The 21,276-nt window shown below is 51.9% G+C and overlaps 1 protein-coding gene across 4 annotated transcripts in view; it reads left to right on the forward strand.

Moving 5' to 3' along the window:
• MBP (myelin basic protein) overlaps window positions 1–21,276 on the forward strand; it is an 82,757-nt gene that overhangs the window by 14,794 nt on the left and 46,687 nt on the right. For all 4 annotated transcript variants that reach the window (XM_052660308.1, XM_052660309.1, XM_052660310.1 and 1 more), the window contains exon 2: window positions 6,199–6,283. In XM_052660308.1, coding sequence (XP_052516268.1) covers window positions 6,199–6,283 — 85 coding nt within the window. The remainder of the gene's footprint in view (window positions 1–6,198; window positions 6,284–21,276) is intronic.

Consider the following 21,276-nt stretch of genomic DNA (forward strand, 5'->3'; position numbering starts at 1 on the left):
CGGGCAGCTCAGGGGTATCAGAGGGCAACCACCCTGGAGAGGGGTGACATTCCAGCTCCAGGGATGCAAGTCAGCACTCAGGATTCCCACCAGGGACATTCTGCCTTCTTTGACCCTGGAGCTGCGTCCACCCTCTGCTTGAGGCCTCGGCTGGACATCCAGGGAGAAAACAGCGGGAAGAAGGCTCGTGTCAGAAAGCGCACATGAAATCAGTGACCCCAGCAGAAGACAGTGTGCAAAGACGCCCCCTTGTTCCCGTCACTCTTTCTGTCTCTGGGAATTATCGCCCCAATGTTATAGGAAGTCTTCTCTACCTTTCCTCTGATGAAACAGGAATATTTTAAAAAGTCCTCTGTTCATAGGAATTTCCTAATCACACAGCTAGAAACCTCTGCGTCATGATGTTCCTTGCACACTCGAGCAAATGAAGTAGAGGGAACTTCAATTGTTTTCCAAAGTTACCCATGTTGGGGTTGAGGGGGCTGGATTCAGGTACAAGAAATGGTCCTCAGAGACCCGGTTCTTAGTTTTTGTGCAAATCATGATTTGGTACAATCAAGACCTGACTCATTGGGAAAGACCTCGATGCTGGGAAAGAAAAGGCAATAGGAGAGGGGGAGGTGGAGGGCAAGATGGTTGGATGGCATCACTGACTCGGTGGACATGAATTTGAGCAAGCTCTGGGAGATAGTGGAGGACAGCAGAGCCTGGCGTGCTGCAGTCTATGAGGTCAGAAGGAGTCAGACATGACTTAGTAACCAAACAATAAGAACAACACCCCCTCCACGATGACTAAGGTCAAAGATGCGTGTGGCACCCTGAGACTTCTCTGATGAGGGTTATAATGCTGGATGGTGACTGGTACCCAGAGCTCTGTGGCTCCAACCAGGCTGTGTTCTGTCAGGCAAGCCTGAGAGGCTGAAACGTGGATGCGGAGTGTGGCGAATGTGCCGCTGCTGAACCTGTAATGAAATCTCTGCTGGGTTTCTTCTTTCTGTTTAAGACGATGACATCAGTCAAGCCTAAGATACGGAGGGAACATCATGGGAGAGGGAGGAGTGGGTGACCAGTGAAACTTACCTGGCTCAGCATCCGAGGAACTGAGTGTGGTGGATCACACCGTGCATTTTTCCTAGAGTATCTCCGAAAAAGTAAGCGTGATGCTCACTCAGCAAGCTGGCTCACCCAACCCAGGACCAGTTTAAATGGGGCTGATCTGATAGGGACTGGCCGGATGGTTCTCTGGTTTTCTTTTTGAATTTTGTCTGCAACATGGGAGCTCCCCACGGAGGCCCACGCCTTCACACTCCTCACATCCTCGGCTCCTGCGACAAGGTCCTCATGGGAATCGATGAGTGAATGGGAAGATAATTGAGGAAATAAAACCAGATAAGACTTCCCCTGCATCTAAACCCATGATGCCCACTCAAGTGTCGTGGCAGTTCAGGAAGTGTCTTTTTTTAAGGGACTGCACACTTCTCAAAACCATTTCTCACTTCTTTTTTTTTTAAGCAATCTATAGTGGACCATGTCTCCAAGTCTAACATGTACCTGGTTTTGCAGTTTAGAATGTCACTTTATAAATGTCTCAACACCTTTCCTGTCCTGATATGTTTTCTAGTTTGAATCAGAACTTTTATAAACTTTTTAACTTCTAAAAAATGTGCCTGCAGTGGGTTTTTTTTACCCCTCCCCCAGAGCTTTCTTGTTATTTGTCAGAAGTTTCTATAATGATCAGCAGCTTATCCTCTGGGTCATTCCTCCTAAAATTGCCACCCTGAGACTGTCAGTCTTATAAAAAGGCTGGGCTGACAAAAGGCAGCTTTTCCTCCATAACTGTGTGTGTGTGTGTCAGTAGCTGTACCAAGTAGAAGAAAATCTCTAAAAATGACACTTGAAAGGATGGGGCCTATTGCCAGGGAATTGGACATGATGGTTAGGAAGCACAGCAAACTGCTTCAACTGAGATGAACATTGTGCCAACGTTGTTGAATAATGAATCTCCTTGGTGATCATGGGAGTTTTGCTTGTTGTATTTTCCCCTAAAATTCACAGGGGAAAGTAAGTGGATTCTTACACTGTTAGGCTGATGGAAGGGGAAACTGCCACAAATATTACAAAGAAGTCCTAACAGCTTGAAACGCACTCAGAGATTTACAGTCACAGACACAACTTAAGAATCGGGATGCACTGGGATAAGGACACTTGGGGTCTGCATGTCCTGGGCCTGACCCTGTTATAGGCTGAGCCCTTTATCACATTTTATAACTTACAGGAAGCTCTTCTTTATCATGAAAATTTCGTTCCATTTGAGACACATCACCTTTATTTTCTTTGTGTCACCTGTGGACATTTTGCTAATTGAAAGTGTGTTCTTTATAAGGATGCTTTTTATACTCACGAATAGCAACAGTATCAGGTCTCGGAAAGAAGTTCTTTTCTTTGGACAGAAATTAGTCAGTAAATTTCCCAGGGCAGCATGTACTTTCCACACACCTTCGTGCTCCATGGTGTGGGGGAGAGAGGTTTACTCAAGTAGAGGGTTGGTACGGAGAAGGGAGAAGGTGGGGGCAGAGGGGGAGGTGCTTCCACAGTCCTGCCTGTATCACTGCTGGGGGCAGCACCTGTGGGCGCTCTGATGGAAGGGCGCCCTGTTACGAGAGCCCAGAGGCTGCTTGAGGCATGGTGTGAGACACGAAGCATCTCTTCACCACGATGCCACTCCAGCCTCACCCATGGATGTGAGGAAGCTGTGTGACCATATCATAAACCTCCATTCACTGAAAGCACAATGATTTGCTTGAAATATCAAGCTTTTCCTCTGAACCATCATCCCTGACCCTCAGCACTGTTTTACTGAGTTTTACCGAGAAGGAAAACGCCGTCCATTCTAGTTAGAAGACATCATTGATTTTGCAGGAGCAAAATTCCTGATTTTAAAATGTGGAAAAAAATATCCACAATGATTTACAGTAACAGCTAAATTGTATTTAATTAACCCCTTCTCCAATAAAGCTTATTATTTTGTAGTTAGTGAAGGATATGATATTGATGGGTTTCACAGGTGGCACTAGTGGTAAAGAACCCACCAGCCAATGCAGGAGAGATTCGGGTTCCAACCCTGGGTGGGAAAGATACCCTGGAGGAGCAATCCACCCCACTATTCTTGCCTGGAGGATCCCATGGACAGAGGAGCTTGGCGGGCTACAGTCCATAGAGTCTCAAAGGGGCAGACATGACTGAGATGACTTAGCATAGCACAGCGCCTGATATTCGTACCAGCATAGAAGGGAGACGTGAAACCAACACAGATAACAAGAATTTATAGCTGATGAATGAATCTATCACAAAATTCTTTCTGTTCCAGGTTTTACTCTCTTCTAAAAATAAATAGGTAGATATGAAAAAATACATACTACATTGGCTCCCTCTGCTAAAACAGAACTTAGCCATTTAAAACTAGTCTTCAGTTCAGTTACTCAGTCGTGTCCAACTCTTTGTGACCTCATGGACTGCTGCACACCAGGCTTCCCTGTCCATCACCAGCTCCCAGAGCTTGCTCAAACTCCTGTCTATCGAGTCAGTGATGTCATCCAACCATCTCATCCTCTGTCGTTGTCCCCTTGTCCTCCTGCCCTCAAGCTATTCTTAAACAGCATAAAATTGAAGTTTTCTCTCCAGCACTTGTGGGGGACCAGGCGCTGTGCCAGGTTTGGGGCTAGAAAGATTTATCAGGCAATATCCCATCCTCAAAAAGTTTACAGTGTTGGTGGGGAGACAGGGATGGGGCATATTGGTCTACAGTAGAGACCAGCTCAGATCTACAGGATGGAGGGAGGGGGGACACAAGAAGGGGACTGGAGACAGGGAAGCCACTGACGTTGGGGTGGGGCTCAGTGAGGGCCTGAACCCCCAGGTCAGGTGGAAGGGATGATCTGAAAGATAGCGACGCGAAGCGCGCATGGAGGCCAGAGAGTGAAGCAGCAGGGAGGGGAGCTCGGCGAGGCAGGCTGCCCACGGTCTGGCCAGAAGCCAAGTTAGGCACTGTCTTTAAAAGATTACGGTTTGACTCTTTCAGCCTCCAGAAATGTGTCTTGTGCAACGTTGAGCAAGCAAGCAAGGAGTAAGGCAGCATCAGTCATAACAGGTCACAGGGTCCTGGGCTGGAGCCTGGTCACCTGGGAAGAGTGACGCTGTGATGCAGGCTAGGTCCCTGCTGACCAGGACAGAGTGTCCTCAGGGACACCCTCTCCAGGACTCCTGGTTCAGTGACAGAGCAAGAAGCAGAGCCATATCCAGAGTGTGGCAGCATTTACATAAACACAAAAAGGAGGAGGAAGGGAGTGAACTTGGGCAATGGCTGAAATGAGCCCAGGCTGTTTTGAGGAAGACAGAGGCTAGAACCTCACCCGCAGGCAGGGTGGCAGCTGGGAGGTGCCCAGGGAGCCTACTCGTCTCCCCGTGACCTTTTCAGTGCTTTTTGAATTTGATGTCAAGCTCAGGCATTCCATAGGAAAATAATTAAATACCATAAAATTGATTTAAAATAGGAACTGAACCACATCTATTCTGTGCACTTAAATTTTAAAATTCAAAAAGCACCCTGGGGGGAAAAAAATTTGACATAAACAAGAAAAAAGACAAGGAGTCCTCTCACACCCGAAAAAAGGCACCATGGTCTTCATAAAAGAGCAGAGGGAGTGGGGGAAGGGAGGGAAGAAACTCCAACTCTGAGGGTGCAGGTTCCCAGAGTAGACAGGATGGAGACCCAGCCAGCCCAGCCCCTCCCCTCAGAGGCCCAGGTGGGTTGAGGACATTAGCATCAGTCCTGCACCCTGGAAGGGAATCTCCCCCAGGGCTGCTGCTGCTGTCCAGTCGCTCAGTCGTGTCTGACTCTTTGCGACCCCATGGACTGCAGCGCGCCAGGCCTCCCTGTCCATCACCAACTCCCGGAGTTTACCCAAACCTATGCCCATTGAGTCAGTGATGCCATCCAACCCTCTCATCCTCTGTTGTCCCCTTCTCCTCCTGCCTTCAGTCATTCCAGCATCAGGGTCTTTTCTAATGAGTCAGTTCTTTGCATCAGGCGGCCAAAGTATTGGAGCGTCAGCTTCAGCATCAGTCCTTCCAATGAATATTCAGGACTGATCTCCTTCAGAATAGACTGGTTGGATCTCCTTGCAGTCCGAGGAAATCTCAAGAGTCTTCTCCAACACCACAGTTCAAAAGCATCAATTATTTGGCACTCAGCTTTCTTTATAGTCCAACTCTCACAACCATACATGTTTACTGGAAAAACCACAGCTTTGACTAGACAGACCTTTGTTAGCAAAGTAATTAGTCTCTGCTTTTTAATATGCTGCCTAGGTTGGTCATAGCTTTTCTTCCAAGGAGCAAGCCTCTTATAATTTCATGGCTGCAGTCACCATCTGCAGTGATTTTGGAGCCCCCCAAAATAAAAGTCTGTCACTGTTTCCATTGTTTCCCCATCTATTTGCCATGAAGTGATGGGACTGGATGCCATGATCTTAGTTTTCTGAATGTTGAGTTTTAAGCCAGCCTATTCACTCTCCTCTTTCACTTTCATCAAGAGGTTCTTTAGTTCCTCTTCACTTTCTTCCATTAGAGTGGTATCATGTGCATATTTAAAGTTCTTGATATTTCTCCTGGCAATCTTGATTCCAGCCTGTGACTCATCCAGCCCGGTCTTTCTCATGATATACTCTGCATATAAGTTAAATAAGCAGGGTGACAATAGGCAGCCTTGATGTACTCTTTTCCCAGTTTTGAACTAGTCAGTAGTTCCATGTCCTCTTCTCTCCCAGGGCTACCACTGGGAGAAAGTTAGAACGCAAGGGAATCCGTTTTGGTATCAATTCCATCCCATGGTTTCAGCTCACAATCAAAAACAGGAACCAAGTAGTCACATTCCTGAGATACATGGGATTATGTCTAGCTTATTTAATTTAATCATTTCAGTTTCTTCTGTATGGAAATACATCCTCCAGATGCTTGCATGCTCAGGCAGAGAAAACAAAGCAGAATTCCACATCCTGTACAGAAATCCACACCCTAAACTGAAATTCCACCTCAGACCTTGAGGATGGATGTGAGAATTTGTTTCTCAGCTCCAAAATGTGTCAGGAGGAAAACATGTTATTTTAAGAGTTTATGTTGTGTTTTTTTTTTCCCCCCCAGGACAGTGAAACTAACAGAGAATATGAAAAGAAGAGAAACACTCGTGACCTTTCCCGGGAGATCTCGGAAGACAGTGATGTGTTTGGTATGTAATGTGAAAATGAGAACATGTGATTTCCTATGGTGATCCTGGGCAAACACATTCTCATTTGGAGAAGGTCTTACTTTTTTAATTACATGAGTGAACTGTGAATCTGTTCTCCTTGTTAGAAGAGCAGGCTGTGCAGAAACCTGGAGGCTAAGTACCCTCCACCCACCTCCTGAGAACACCCTCGCGTGCTCCGCCGCCATGAGACTGCCCTGGCCACCCTCAGTGCCCGTCTCCGTCTTGCTTGTGCTCTTGGCTGGGTTTCACGTGCTGTTTTGTGCCCACAGACACCAGAGATTCCCCAGGTTTCCCCTTGCTATACGCTGTTTCTCCAATCACGTATTTGATCAGTTGGGTGTGGACATCAGAAGTGGTCACAGTGCGCATAGGAACTATCTAACGAGGAAGAGCGGTAGTCCCAGGACCTGGACACGCTGGAGTTCATGGTAACTGCCAACAGTGACTCAGGAGGTGTTGGGAAATATGTTTTCTGTAAAAGTTTACTTACTCGTCGCCCTAGAGACGGAGGTTGCCTCTCAGGTTCCCACCGACTTTTGTGCGTTCACTCTTGGTCCCCTCCGCCGCCTGATGGTGGGCCTGGTGGCTCGCCCAGGGCCACAGGCTGAGCTGGGACTCGAGCAGACCTGGCCTAGGTGTTGCTCCTTGCTCCACGTGTTTGTATTCCTAGAGGGCGGCTCCTGGCGGCTCGCTTATCAAAACAGAGGGCTGTTCTCTGGCTGCTAAGACATACCTTAGTCACAGAGCGAGGCCTCCCCTCAGGGTCTGGCTGGGTCTCTGCTTATTTCCAAAAAAGAGTCTCTTCACACTTCACTTATCAGGCAGGAAAATCCACCCCAGTTTTGTTTGTTTGTTTGTTTTTAATTTTGTTCCCGATTTATCTGCTGTATTAAAAACACCCTTTCCTTTTCTGCAATCCCATCATTGTTGAGTGGCACACAAGAAGGGTGGGACTAGGCAGACTACCACTGCCCCACTTTCTCAGTATCTTAAGCGCCCGTGAAAATCAACCCAAAGGCCCAGAGATGAAGTCCTGAGGATTGGTGTAGGGGAGTCAAGATAGGCAGGCGGGAGAGGAGCCATTGCTGGGTGCTGATTTGCTTGGGGTTTTCTTGGGGCCTGAACAGCCCAGCACCTCTTGGTGGTGGGGTTTGCACTCCATGGGGGAAGAGGAAGGGGGAGAGGGGGCAGCCTGCCTGGAGAGCAGCCTGCGTGCCTTGGGGTCTAGAGCGGGGCACAGTCTGTGAGTCTGTACAGAGCCTCTGAGTGTCAGTGACTTTAACACTCAAGCTGCCTGTAATCCTCTAGATTAAAAGGTGTCTTTAGCCTTCTATTCCAACTGCATATGTGTATAAATACATAAAAGAAAGTGACAAAACAGAAGTGTCCAATTTTAGGTTCTACATACAAAGAAGAGCAAGTTTTTAGAGTTGTTTCGGCTAAGCTCGCTTATTTTTAAAGTAAGCATCATCTTTATCATAATTCTGCAGATTAATTGCTTTTAGGATTATTCATAACGACATCAGCCTTCTCTTTTGCTATCAGCATGCCCACACACAGTTTTATTGATATATACATGTGTATAATGTCTGTATGACATGAAAAAAATCTATTATAAGCCTTTTCCTTAAGTTATAAATGTGGTATAATTCCTGAAGTACTTTGAAAGGAAGCCCTCTTTAACCTTCTCAGATCCATCTGCAATTTGGAGAGTTTTTTATTATCTAGAGTTGAATGTGAAAACCAGCGGAAGTGCAAACATCCCAGTACAAAGCTAGATTTGCTTTTTACTGGGAAGAATCGTGCCATCAGCCAGCTTCTGCCTGTCTTGTCGACTGTGTGCTCCCAGTGCCTTGAACAGTAAGACCAGCTCAAATATCTGCTGATCTGAGGTTCTGCTCACAGGCCAGGCTCTCAGCCCATCAGGATGACTGGGGAGGAGTTCCCTGCTTGTCAGCCTCAGGGCAAGAGCTGCCGTCACCGCTGAGTCACGGCAAGGGGGAAGTGCGACCGTGGATGGGGTGGCCCGGGACGGGACCCCCCCAGGCTCCCCGGCCTGGTGCTCTGCTCTCCTGAGTCATGCAGAGTGGGCCCTGCGGAGCTGTCAGATGTCTGCTTTTGAACTTCATATAACCTCCCGATCCTAATGCCTTCCTGGGGGCCAAAGACGCCCAGTCTAGAGTGATAAGGGGGAAAGAGGCTGAAATAATCTTGGCTATCAGTCTTGACTGTCTGCTCTTGGGGGGCGTATATATGAATTCTTGTCAAATTCTGAAGTGTATACTAATGTCACTCCAAAGAAATCAGCAACTGGGTCTTTCCCTGACCAGACAGAAACTTCCTAAACACAAGAAGAAGCTGTGCTCCCGTGATGGTCTGTGAGCCACGAGTGACCAGCAGCCACTTAACCATGCTCCTCAGGCTCCTGGGCATCATTTTGTCCACATGTCAGAGAACTCGGGGGTGGGTGAGGTGTGCGGGGAGGCCATTAGCCTTTTCCTAACCCAAGTCTGAGGAATGCATGTCCTCAGAGTCCCAGCGGAGGTCAAGCCAGCTCTGTGAGAGTCCTACGTAGAGGCCCGACAGAGAGTTGAGAGGCTCTGACCGGCACTGACCGCACACAGGTGCTGAGTGCCAGGCTCACATGCCTCAAGCCACGAGTTGCACAACTCAGACCAGAGGGACTTCCTCTGTCTCTGGGGAGTCCCTGCAGACTTTACTGGGCTCAGGCGTGTTGGACTCTGCAGCCCCATGGACTGTAGCCCACCAGGCTCCTCTGTCCATGGGATTCTCCAGGCAAAAATGCTGGAGGGGGTTGCCACGCCCTCTCCAGGGGATCTTCCCCACCCAGGGATCGAACCTGGGTCTCCTGCATTTACCACTGTGCCACCTGGGAAGCCCCAGACTTCCTTAGCAGTTGTATTTACTTTTTCATTTCCTGGGAAATTTTTAGTGAATGATTTAGATCTAAGTTAATAACTCATTGGCGCGCTCTTGGAAATCTTTCTGTAGTTTGTCTTTGGGCTGCAGGTGGATACACTTGGGACTGTTTTGCCTGGTCACCCAAAGAGGAAGAAACAGTTTAGGACTCAATCACACCCTGTGAGAACCATGAGCTGCCTGGGATTTGGGGAACCAGGCTGTTCTGCGGTGGGACAGTTGAACCTCACACCCACACACTCGGCACAAACTAGCCTTGTGGTTGGAAATCCAGGCAGGAGGGAAGGTAGACACTCACCCCAGCCCCTCCCCCAGAGCTCACTAGTCAGGGGACTAAAGCAGGGCAGGTGGTTCAGCCAAGGCGGGCCGAAGATTCAGGTCTCCCTGACGATGCCCAGAGGACAGAAGTCTCCAAGAGAGGGCAGTCCTGCTCTTTCCAGAGCGACCGTGGTCCCTTCCAGACATGCCGCTCATCTCCCAAGTCAGAGCAGCGGAGTCCTGTCGCCCTGGATGGACGCTAGTGCAGCTCACAGGCTCATGGGATCCTGAGGAGGCCGAACTGCGTCAGGTCAGATAATGGACATAGAATTGTCCAGGTTCAATGTCTAGGGGGAAAGTACTCATATTAGAAACATTTGAGTATATGTATATAAGGACTTCCCTGGTAGCTCAGCCGGCAAAGAATCCACCTGCAATGCAGGAGACCCAGGTTTGATCCCTGAGTCGGGAAGATCTCCTGAAGGAGGGCATGACAACCCACTCCAGTACTCTTGCCTAGAGAATCCCATGGACAGAGGAACCTGGCCGGCTACAGTCCATGGGGTCACAAAGAGTCGGTCATGACCAAGCGACTAAGCACAGCACGGCACATATAAGTATAAAGTTATAAAGCACATAAATTATGTATTACTAATATATGTATATATTTTAAGTGGCACGCATGCATACTTAGTTGCTTCAGTTGTGTTCAACTCTCTGTGACCCCATGGACTATAGCCCACTAGGCTCCTCTGTCCATGAGATTCTCCAGGCAAGAATACTGAAGTGGATTGTCCTCCTGCAGGGAATCTTCCTGACCCAGGGATTGAACCCACATCTCTCATGTCTCCTGCACTGGCAGGCGGGTTCTTCATCACTATTTTAAGTGGGTAGAAGAATATATACATACATATATATATATATGCATATATGTGTGTTTTTATTTTACAAGGCCAGAGTTAATTTACTCTGAGAAAACACACAAAGAAATGAAACATAAAAAAAATCAGGTGGAGATGAAGTAAGGCCCCATGTACATTTGCTGACTGTGCAGCAGTTGCTGCAGTTGAATTTGACACTTAACCTGGAGCTTCCAGCTGCCTGATGGAAGTGAGACCTCATCAGCTTCTCCTTGTACACGGGAGGTGGCATCAACTCGCCGTCCCCACCTTCTAGCCGTGTGGTTTGGGGCAGTGTCCGTCCTCATCTGTCTGTGTGTCGGCCTCCTCGCCAGCACGGGGCGGTGACAACAGAACCACCGTGAGTGACAAGCGAGCGGACACCTAGGGGCTTGCAGGCGCCCCGCCCCCGTCTGCCGCAGTGACAGCTGTTGTTTTCAGACAGACGTCTGCGTGTGCTCCTCGAAGGAGGCAGAGCTGTAGTTAGCACACTGCGCAGGTGTTTTCCTGTTTAAATTGTTATCACAGGCGATCACGTGGCAGTCAGTGACCTCAAGATATTTTTATGGCGTGTTGGTGATTCGTTTCATATGCAAACAGTGATCAACTGGATAATGAGTTTCCTTGAGGCTCGAGGTGCCCTTGGTGCCAGAGCTCATGGCAAGCGGAAGCAGGCTCCCCACTGGATGGGGAGGACCTGTGAGCTCTGTGTGGCCTGAGATAACGCCCAGCCAAGTTTGGAAGGTACTCTGCCACAGACAGATATTGCCCTGAGAATCTTCATGTAGCATTTAAAAAAAAAAGTTGCTTTTTTTTTTTAAATTTCCAAGAACCTTCCACAAGGAAATCTTTTTGAGATGCTATTTAAGTGATACTTAATATGCTATGATGATCAGATTGAGTTATAAAATCCGTAAGCAGCAGTCATTACTGATCTAAAATTCTATCTTGGTTCAGTAACAGCCGCAGGTGAGGGAGCCACTCTGTCCTGCCTGGCAGACGCGGCTCAGTGCGTCCCAGATAGAATCCGACTCCTTCAGAAACGATCACTGCACAACCTCTTCCCCGGAATATTTGAGGGCAGCCTTAATAAGCTGCTGATTATGAGCCAGCTGCTGCCTGAGGCCTTTACTTCATACCTAGACCAGCGATAGAATCAGGATCCTGTGAGTGCACCTCCTGGGTGGATAGAAACCATGGAATCAAAGTCACAAGCGGAGAACTTGAAAAAGTGTTAGAAATCATCCTGTCCACTGGCTCACTGTGTCCATGAGAGTCTGACTGCCAGGACAGGGAAGACAGAGGAGGCGGGAGACACAGGATGGCAGCCCAGGGACCCGCCCTGCTCTGAGCCCCACCGGGAGAACAGGGGCTTGTCTGGGACGGTCCTTAGGGAAGGAGGCAACGCCCATTTGCAGATTTGTTAGAGCAGTGAAACATCCTAGGGTATCACTTCTCTGTGCATTTGACTGAATAAGATGATACCTTGTGTCTCTAAAGTACTCAGTTGTGTTCAACTCTTTGCAACCCCAGGAACTGTCGCCTGCCAGGCTCCTCTGGCCATGGGATTCTCCAGGCAAGAATACTGGAGCAGGTTGCCATGCCCTCCTTCAAGGAATCTTCCTTCCCAACCCAGGGATCAAACCAGGGTCTCCTGCATTGCCAGGCGGGTCCTCTACCACTGAGCCACCTGTGAAGCCTGCGGTCTTTAAAGCACTAGTTTCTCCTTGTAGTTCCCAGACAGTCCTCTGGGGGCAGTCTCCCCACTCTCAGTTGTATTTATTTCTGGCTGAAGCCCCCCATCGGAAAAGACCCTGATGCTGGGAAAGATTGAAAGCGGGAGAAGGGGACAACAGAGGATGAGATGGTTGGATGGCGTCACTGATGCGATGGACACGAGTTAGAGTAAACTCCGGGAGTTGGTGATGGACAGGGAGGCCTGGCGTGCTGCGGGTCCTTGGGGTCGCAGAGTCAGATGTGACTGAGAGACTGAGCTGAACTGAACTGAGGCCCACAGCTCCCCAAGGGGCTCGGGTGACGCCCTCAAGGTGAGCGTGGGTTTGTTTTGTGCCTGTGGGGTGTCAGGTCTGCTCCGCCGCCTCTACCACGAGCTGCTGGATCAACGTCCTGGCTTCTGGGATCATCTTCTTGAGTGAGGCTGTGTCACCTAGCGGCTGGGAGTGTGGAGCAGACCTCGGCGGGGGGCGGGGTGGGGCTCCGCCTCTGTGGGCTCCAGTTCCCGTGTGGAAGGGGCTCCCAGCACCGCAGGGCTCCAGGCTGCCGTGGGGGGTCATCGGAGTTAAACAGTCCGTAAGAGGCTAGGCCAGTGCCCAGGGCAGGTGCTGAGCCAGGCAGGCAGTGGCCCTCAGCCCATCCATCCGGGTGGCCGGCCTGAAGCCCCCATGACCTTTGACTGCTGCTGCTGCTGCTAAGTCATTTCAGTTGTGTCTGACTCTGTGCGACCCCACAGACGGCAGCCTATCAGGCTCCCCCGTCCCTGGGATTCTCCAGGCAAGAACACTGGAGTGAGTTGCCATTTCCTTCTCCAATGCATGAAAGTGAAAAGTGAAAGGGAAGTCACTGAATCGTGGGAGTGGGGTGCCATTGCCTTCTCCGGACCTTTAACTAGTCCACATACAAATGTGGTATTCAATCACATGTACAATATTTAAATTAAATGGGTGTGGCTGTGAGTCGGCTCCCTCTTCTGGGTTTTCTGCTCTGAGCCTCGTTTTCCTAAAGATGAAGTAATCATCAGAGGAAAACAGCAGAAGAGAAAGGAGCGTTTAGCGATAACTCACCGACGTCTCCAGGAGTCTGAGCACCGGCTCGCTACTGTGTCCCTTTCCCGCGGGAACAGGGTGGGCCGTGTTGCTGGTGTGTTCTATGCCGAGAGCACTGATCTCCAGCCTCCAGCGTCCGCATTAGCTCGTCCTACTTACTCCCTGTGCTGGGTGCTAAGTCACTTGGCCGTGTCTGACTCTTTGCGACCCTATGGACTGCAGCCCACCAGGCTCCTCCTCCATGGGATTCTCCAGGCAAGAATACTGGAGTGGGTTTCCACACCCTCCTCCAGGGGATCTTCCCCACCCAAAGATCGAAGCCAAATCTCTCGTGTCTCCTGCACTGGCGGCAGGTGCTTTACCACTAGCGCCACCTGGGAAGCACTTACTGGCTGGCCGGCACTGACTTGGCACCTGTCAGGGCACGTGGTCCAGGCCGCCAGCACGGCTCACCTGGATGCCTCCAGGAGCCCGGCCTCCATCCTCAGCATGCCCCTCTGCCCTCATCGCCCCTGCTCGCAGGCCCCCCAGCCTCCCCACACCCCTGGGGCCCTGCAGGCCAGCACTGCCTGCCCCGCCCCCACCTGCTCCTGGCTCCTGGAGCTCAGGGCCTTTGCCGGGGCAGCCCTTCCCCAGGCCTCCGCACCCAGGTGACCAGCCCCCTCAGAAGAGAGCGGCGCGGGGACGGGGGGCTGTGTCAGCCCTGAAATGGGCCCTCAGAGCTTGGTGTCATGACTTGAGCTGTGTGACACCCCACTGAGGGTAGGCTCCCTGTCCGCAGGGACTCCAGGGCGGTGGGCAGCTTCTACCCAAGGGCTGTGACGCGAGAGGGGACAGTGCCCTTCGCTTGCACTGAGGGTCCGTGGGCCCGCTCTGGCTGCAGCCCTCCAGTGGGGGTCGGCATATCGTGTGTCCTCTGCCTCCCACAGCCTGACCCGTGGCCCTCGGAGGAGCTCGGTCACCTGGTGGATGACAGAGGGGTGGTGGGACCCGGGACCCCGCCCCCCGCCCCCCGCCCCTTCTCTCTCTAAGACACCTTTGCAAACTGCGGCTTTTCACTGAGGATGCCGCAGCCAGTGTGACAGCCCGCCTGAGCCCTCTACTCCTGAGGCGTTCTGCCCCTGGGCCGCGGCTGAGCAAGCAGCTCCGGAGGTGGGCCCGGACTTGGACCCGGCAGCGGGGGCCCGGACGTGGGTGGAGCCGGGGCGGGGGTGGGGGTGGGGGTGGGGGTGGGGGGCTAGACGTGGGCTGGGCGTGGGCGGGGCCGGGGCGGGGGCTGGACGTGGGCGGGGCCGGGGGCTGGGCGTGGGCGGGGCCGGGGGCAGGTGACTGCCTGTTTGCTGAGATGGCTGAGCACGCCCCCTGGGGACCTGCAGCGCCAAGACCCCCGTGAGGACTGTGGTCCAGGCGGGAGTGAGGCCCCCTGTTCCGCGGCAAGCTGGCGGTGCCTCGACTTGCACTGGTGGTCAGACGGGCAGACCAACCTCACCCAGCCGGCTGCCCGGGCGCTCCCCCGCTGGCCCTGGCTTGTGGAATAGCATGTGCTGCTCAGAGTCACTTGAGGCCATCAGACTCACAAAAGGACAACGGGACCACTTCCAGAACAAAAAGGGACACAGGCCGCGCCGGCACAAATAGCAGCTGTGAGGGCCTGGCGGGCGGACGGCCCCACGTCCAGCCAAGGTCCGGGGCCTCAGAAGCCCCATGGCCCCCTCGTGGCCCCTTCCCCTCATCCACGCCACTCTTGTGACTGGTGAGCCTGATGGGTCTCAGGTCTCCAGCTTGAAACCACCACATTTGGTTTCCATCAGGAAAAGGGACCATGTCCAATCTCCACCCCAACCCGACCTGAACTCCTAACGTGGCCTCAGGAGCTGGAATGCGGCTGGGGCACTGTCGCCTCCGATTCCCAGGTTAGCTGGAGACCCTTCTCCTCAAGGCCGAGTTACCAGCGGGACAGGGCCAGTTCGCCCCTCTGGGCCAGCTGTCCTCCTCCCGCCAGTTCGGGAGGTGGCCGTGGCCTTGTCTGTTCTTACTCCTGTGGGGGAGGGGGGCCACGTCCTCCAGGATCCTTGAGGGGTGGGTGCGCCTTCCCTCTTTCCCACAGAGGCTGTTACGTTCAGTTCAGTTGCTCAGTCCTGTTGGACTCTTTGTGACCCCATGGACTGTAGCCCCCAGGCTCCTCTGTCCATGGGATCCTCCATGCAAGAATACTGGGTAGCCATGCCCTTTTCTAGGGGATCTTCCCGACCCAGGGATGGAAGCTGCATCTCTTATGTCTCCTGCACTGGGGAGAAGGGTGGTGGGTGATCTCACGCGCTCTCGCAGGACTGGCTGTTTTGTTCGTGCTCAAGCGCGTTTCCATCTCTGCAAACGTTCAGGAGGAGCCATTACACCAGCCTCACTAGCAGACAGCTCCAAGGCTCCTAGACACCAAGAGACGCTGGATTTTTATTTCATATAAATGAGATGTGATATTTAGGAGATACACACACGTTATCATCTGTAGTTAACTTGCTATCTGGCCCAGCAACTTGGATGTGCAGATCATTAAGTGTCTTGCACATTTTGTTAACAGTGTGTATCAGTGAAGTGCTGTATGTCCCTGACACAAACGTTAGATCTGTGCACACGCTGGCCACCGACTCCTGCTTCAACTCTGCTGCTGGATTTCTCAAGCGGTACCTTCCTGCCCCGTGTACTTTTAGTAACGTGTTCTTTGCTCCCTCAGAACAAATGTGTGATTGTTTTCAGTCCTTGCAGTTGGGGAACGTGGGTCTCCCGTTTCCACCCACTTGCCATCACTCAAGCAATTTCACTCTTTGTGCTTTTTCTAATAGAAAAAGAGATTAAATTCATGAGAGTAATTTTTTAAACTGAAGATGGCCTTGCTACAGAAGAAGGAACATATTGAAAAGTGTGGGATTTTGTGATTGCTTACCCCAGTGATCCTAGTCCTTATGGGAACACTCTAACCGGCAGAGGTTGGCAGAAGTGACCCCAGAGGTCGGAGGTCAGTGGTCGTGGTGTGGGCGCTTTCTGTTAGGAAACCTGTCGTTTAAATGTCTGCACGGGGCGACTGTCCTCAAGCCATGCTGCAGCTTGCTGTAGTCAGATGCTGCCAAAGCTGATCAGTTAACGCCGTGCTCAGCGTTGCCTTGTCCGTGGTCTCTGCTGTGTGTGTGGAGGTTGGGGAGGCCAGACCAGGGCCCCCTGTCTGCCGGCTCTTCTCAGAGGCTGCTTTGTCCCCAGCTCTCACCTGTTTCCTCCAGCCATCGCCGTGTCCCTTCTCTAGTGAGAAAGAAGAAGCAGATTAGCTCCCGGCACGTGAGCTGATTACTTAGAAAGCAAACCACGGTTGTAATTATCAAGAGCATATTCATCCACTGATCAATATATCCAGAGGCATCTTGTTACAAAGGGCATCCTTTAACCTTGGGAGTGCGTGTGAACACCTACACACACACACACACACACATACATACACACACAGAAGATGACAGCAACAACAACAAAAATACAACCATCATAACCACCGTTGCTAAGGAAACAGACATTTCCATTTCTTCAAAGCATATTTACTTAAAAAGAAAAAAATTACAACTCTTTTTAATGAATGTTTTTCTTCTCTTCTTTTAGTTTAACTTGATTTTAGCTTTTCAGATCTGATCTTGTCTATTGACACAGCACATAATCCCTGGGTTTTCTAAGGTGTGAATGAGCAAGAACCCCCTCAGTGGGGGTGCTGCAGGCTGGGTCGGGAGGTGAGCACAGCACAGCGGAATGGAGGCCGCCCCCCACTCCAGGGAGGGTCCCAAGTAGAGAGCTGACCTCTATGGGGGGCTCCATGAGTCCTGGGGTCTCCCTGAGCCATCCCTGCAGGGTCAGACCAGTGTGGCCATTATGGGGTGTCCCCTCTGAGCAGCCTGGGGCCAGTAGGCCGTGCACGGCAGGGGCTGGGGGCTGGATGCTGTGAGCAGAGCTGTCGGAGGGCGGGGGGCCGACACTTGGAGCGCAGTGGAAAGACGAGTCTGCGTGCAGTTTTCGTTTGGCCTTCGGCTCATCAGCAGTGGGTGGGCGCCGAGGTCCTCTGTCCTTGAGGATCAGAGAGGGCGGCCCTGGGGTATGCCGTAGATCCGCGACGAGGCTGCGGAGCTGCCAGCCGCAGGTGGAAGCAGCTGTGAAGGCAGGGCCGGCCCTGGCTCCTCGCACTTGCATTTCCAGACATTTCCAGGATCACACAGGAACCACAGTCCCAGGATCTCGCCTCCCTCTCTGCATCCTCCAGTTGCCCTCTCTGTCGGTTCCCTGGGCATCGCCCCGGGTCAGCGAGGTGCTGGCCCTGCAGCATCCATGGGGCCAAGGGGCAGGCAACTTGTCCTGAGGGGTCAGGGAAGCTCATCGAGGTTAAGAGCCTGAAACACCTCCGTCACCTCGACTTAAAACTGGGCAGCATAGCAGGTGCGGTTAGCATCTGCTGGTGTCCAGGGAGGGAACTCACCCTGGCGGGGTGGGGCTTGCGAGGGGAAGGGACTCACCCCCTGGTGGGGTGGGGCTTGCAGGGCCACAAGGGTGGCATGAGGAGTGGCAGAGCCGGGGATTCGGAAGCTCGGTGTGCCTGACACCAGCGGTGCCAGGCGGTAGTGGGAGTCAGGGTCAGGGAACGTCCAGGGTGCTGACTGGGCAGGGTCTGGACCCGGGACCCCACAGGAATGGTGCTGGTTGACCTGTGGGATCCTTGGCCCCAAGGTCTGGGCGTGAGAGTAACACATGTTAACACAGGGTCTAGACAGATGTGGATGGATCAGCCCCCGGGGATCCGAGTCCCTCCTCCTTCTGCTCAGGGTCCCCCTGGAAAGCCCTCAGATGAGCTAACACCCCTCACACCACAACACGGGGCAACAGCTCACTGCTTCGCCATGTACAGAGCATTCACAGGGATTAAAAGCTTTGTCCCTAGCAGCCACTTTCTAAGGATGACATTTCATGCACTGCATTTAGACATATGCAGAGATTCAGGCCAGAAGGGACATTGCCGCCTGCTCCAGACCTGCTTGAGCAGTGCTGGCCTGGGTGATCACAGGTGATGAGGATGCTGGGTGATCACAGGTGAGCATGGGTGTTGGCCTGAGTGACCACAGGTGAGCGTGGGTGCTGGGCTGGACAGGTGAGCACAGGTGCTGGCCTGGGTGATCACAGGTGAGCGTGTGTGCTGGCTTGGATGATCACAGGTGAGGTGCTGGCCTGGGTGATCACAGGTGAGCGTGGGTGCTGGCCTGGGTGACTACAAGTGAGTGTGGGTGCTGGCCTGGGTGATCACAGGTGAGCGAGAGTGCTGGCCTTGGGTGATCACAGGTGAGCCCGGGTGCTGGCCTGGGTGATCACAGGTGAGCCCGGGTGCTGGTCTTGGGTGATCACAGGTGAGCGTGGGTGCTGGCCTTGGGTGATCACAGGTGAGCCCGGGTGCTGGCCTGGGTGATCACAGGTGAGCCCGGGTGCTGGTCTTGGGTGATCACAGGTGAGCGTGGGTGCTGGTCTTGGGTGATCACAGGTGAGCACGGGTGCTGGTCTGGGTGACCACAGGTGAGCGAGGGTGCTGGCCTTGGGTGACCACAGGTGAGCCCGGGTGCTGTCCTTGGATGATCACAGGTGAGCATGGGTGCTGGTCTTGGGTGATCACAGGTGAGCGAGGGTGCTGGTCTTGGGTGATCACAGGTGAGCGAGGGTGCTGGTCTTGGGTGATCACAGGTGAGCCCGGGTGCTAGCCTGGGTGATCACAGGTGAGCGAGGGTGCTGGCCTGGGTGATCACAGGTGAGCGAGGGTGCTGGCCTTGGGTGATCACAGGTGAGTACGGGTGCTGGCCTGGGTGATCACAGGTGAGCACGGGTGCAGGCCTGGGTGATCACAGGTGAGCCCGGGTGCTGGCCCTGGGTGATCACAGGTGAGCCTGGGTGCTGGCCCTGGGTGATCACAGGTGAGCACAGGTGCTGGCCTTGGGTGATCACAGGTGAGCGTGGGTGCTGGCCTGGGTGATCACAGGTGAGCGCAGGTGCTGTCCCTGGGTGACCACAGGTGAGCACAGGTGCTGGCCTGGGTGACCACAGGTGAGCGAGGGTGCTGGCCTTGGGTGACCACAGGTGAGCGAGGGTGCTGGCCTGAGAGATCACAGGTGATGAGGACACTAGGTGATCAGAGGTGAGCGAGGTAATGACAGCACCTGGCTCCGTGGGACCCACTCCCCGACCTGGCAGATTGCACTGTTCATTGTTCTTCCAATTCCTCAGAAACCAGGGTCCCTCAAAAGTAATCCAGGACTTGTAACAAATGATGCCAAATTGTATCTGAGATGAAAATGTTAAATGTCACAGTGAGATTCAGGGAGATCAATTTTTCTTCAATTTTGCAGAACTTGGTAATACACCCAGGTGTATGTGTATGAATTTATTTTCATGATATGGAAATGTTGACTTTCTGCATATGGTAATCTCCTTATGAAATTATCAAATCATTCAAAGTTATACCACATAATATAGATTATCATAAGCAGCTGTTTTGTTTAATTTCAGAATTTTCAAAAATAAGTATTTTCAAGTGTCTACCTTTACTACATGAGTAGGCAGGGAATATTTTCTGTTTCTTCAGATACTTGATAAAATGTACATGGTGTTTGATTATGTGATCATGATAAATTGTTTTAAAACAATTTCTGAAAAAGGAGCTAAACAAAGCAAAAAGCCATGAAACTGTTAGCACACCCTTAACTAAAACAATACGTATCTGGGAACAGTTAAAGCAGCAGATAAAGACAGTTTACCTGAGACCATTTTTATAACTGGTATCTTGGAATGTTTCCTTTATTTCCATTTATCTGTTACATCACTTTTCTTCAAGTGAAACATCATGTCTTATTGCCTGATGGGGTTTTTTAAAGTATTTCGCTGACCATTTCTTCCCTTGCAGAGTGTTCAAGTTATTTTTATCCTTAAAAAGAGCAGTGGCTGACACTGGCTGGCATCAGACTGGCGCTGGGAGGTGCTGGGAGGCGCCTGTGAAAGGCAGGCGTTGTGCGAGGCACTGCCATCTCTGCCGCTAGACGTTTGACACCATTGTTCCCTCGGCTCCCAGAGACCGACAGGGCAGTGGGGCAGATCTGTGCCCGAGAGGAGACCTCGGCATCGTGCTCTCAGTTACCGAAACGCCTGAGAGCAAACCTATCAATTGTTGCAGAGTGAGCTTTGGACGATGCCGGGCCCCTAGGCTCCTGGAGGCCAGTCACTGGACCCTCTGGGTGGTCCTTCCATTTCTAAAGCCAGCGACATGCTCCCCATCCTTCCTGTACCTGGATGTCTCTCCCTGGCCTCAGTCTCTGTCCCCAGATGGAGAAGACTCTGCCTTCCAAAGGCTCCTGTGGTTAGTGAAACAGTCCCAGAGAACCTCTGCTTTGCCATAGATACACCTTGTCATGTTCACGGGTTCCACACACTCAGAGAGGAGGGATTATACGAGGGGTGAAGACTGGGACCCATGCTTAGCATTCTTCCCACACAGGCATGAAATGAATATTGGATGGATGGATCGATAGATGTGTGGATGTGTGGACGGATGGACGGATGAATGGATGGGTGAATGTATGGATGTGTGCATGGATGGGTGGATAGATGGATGGTAAGTGAATGTCTGGATGGATGGGTGGGTGATGTGTGGATGAGTGGATGGATGGATGGATAAATGGATGGATGTGTGGATGGATGGATGGGTGTATGTGTGGATGGATGGGTGGATAAATGGATGGATGTGTGGATGGATGGATGGGTGTATGTGTGGATGGATGGGTGGATGAGCGGATGTGTGGATGGATGATGGATGGATGGATGGATGTGTGGATGGATGGGTGGGTGGATGAGTGAATGGATGGATAGGTGGATGTGTGGATGAGTGGATGGATGGGTTGATGGATAGATAGATGGATGGATGTGTGGATGGATGGGTGGGTGGATGAGTGGATGGATGGATTGATGGATAGATGGATGGATGTGTGGATGGATGGGTGGGTGGATGAGTGGATGGATGGGTTGATGGACAGATAGATGG

The sequence above is a fragment of the Budorcas taxicolor genome, chromosome 22 (genome assembly GCF_023091745.1).
Source record: "Budorcas taxicolor isolate Tak-1 chromosome 22, Takin1.1, whole genome shotgun sequence".
Taxonomy (NCBI): Eukaryota; Metazoa; Chordata; class Mammalia; order Artiodactyla; family Bovidae; genus Budorcas; species Budorcas taxicolor.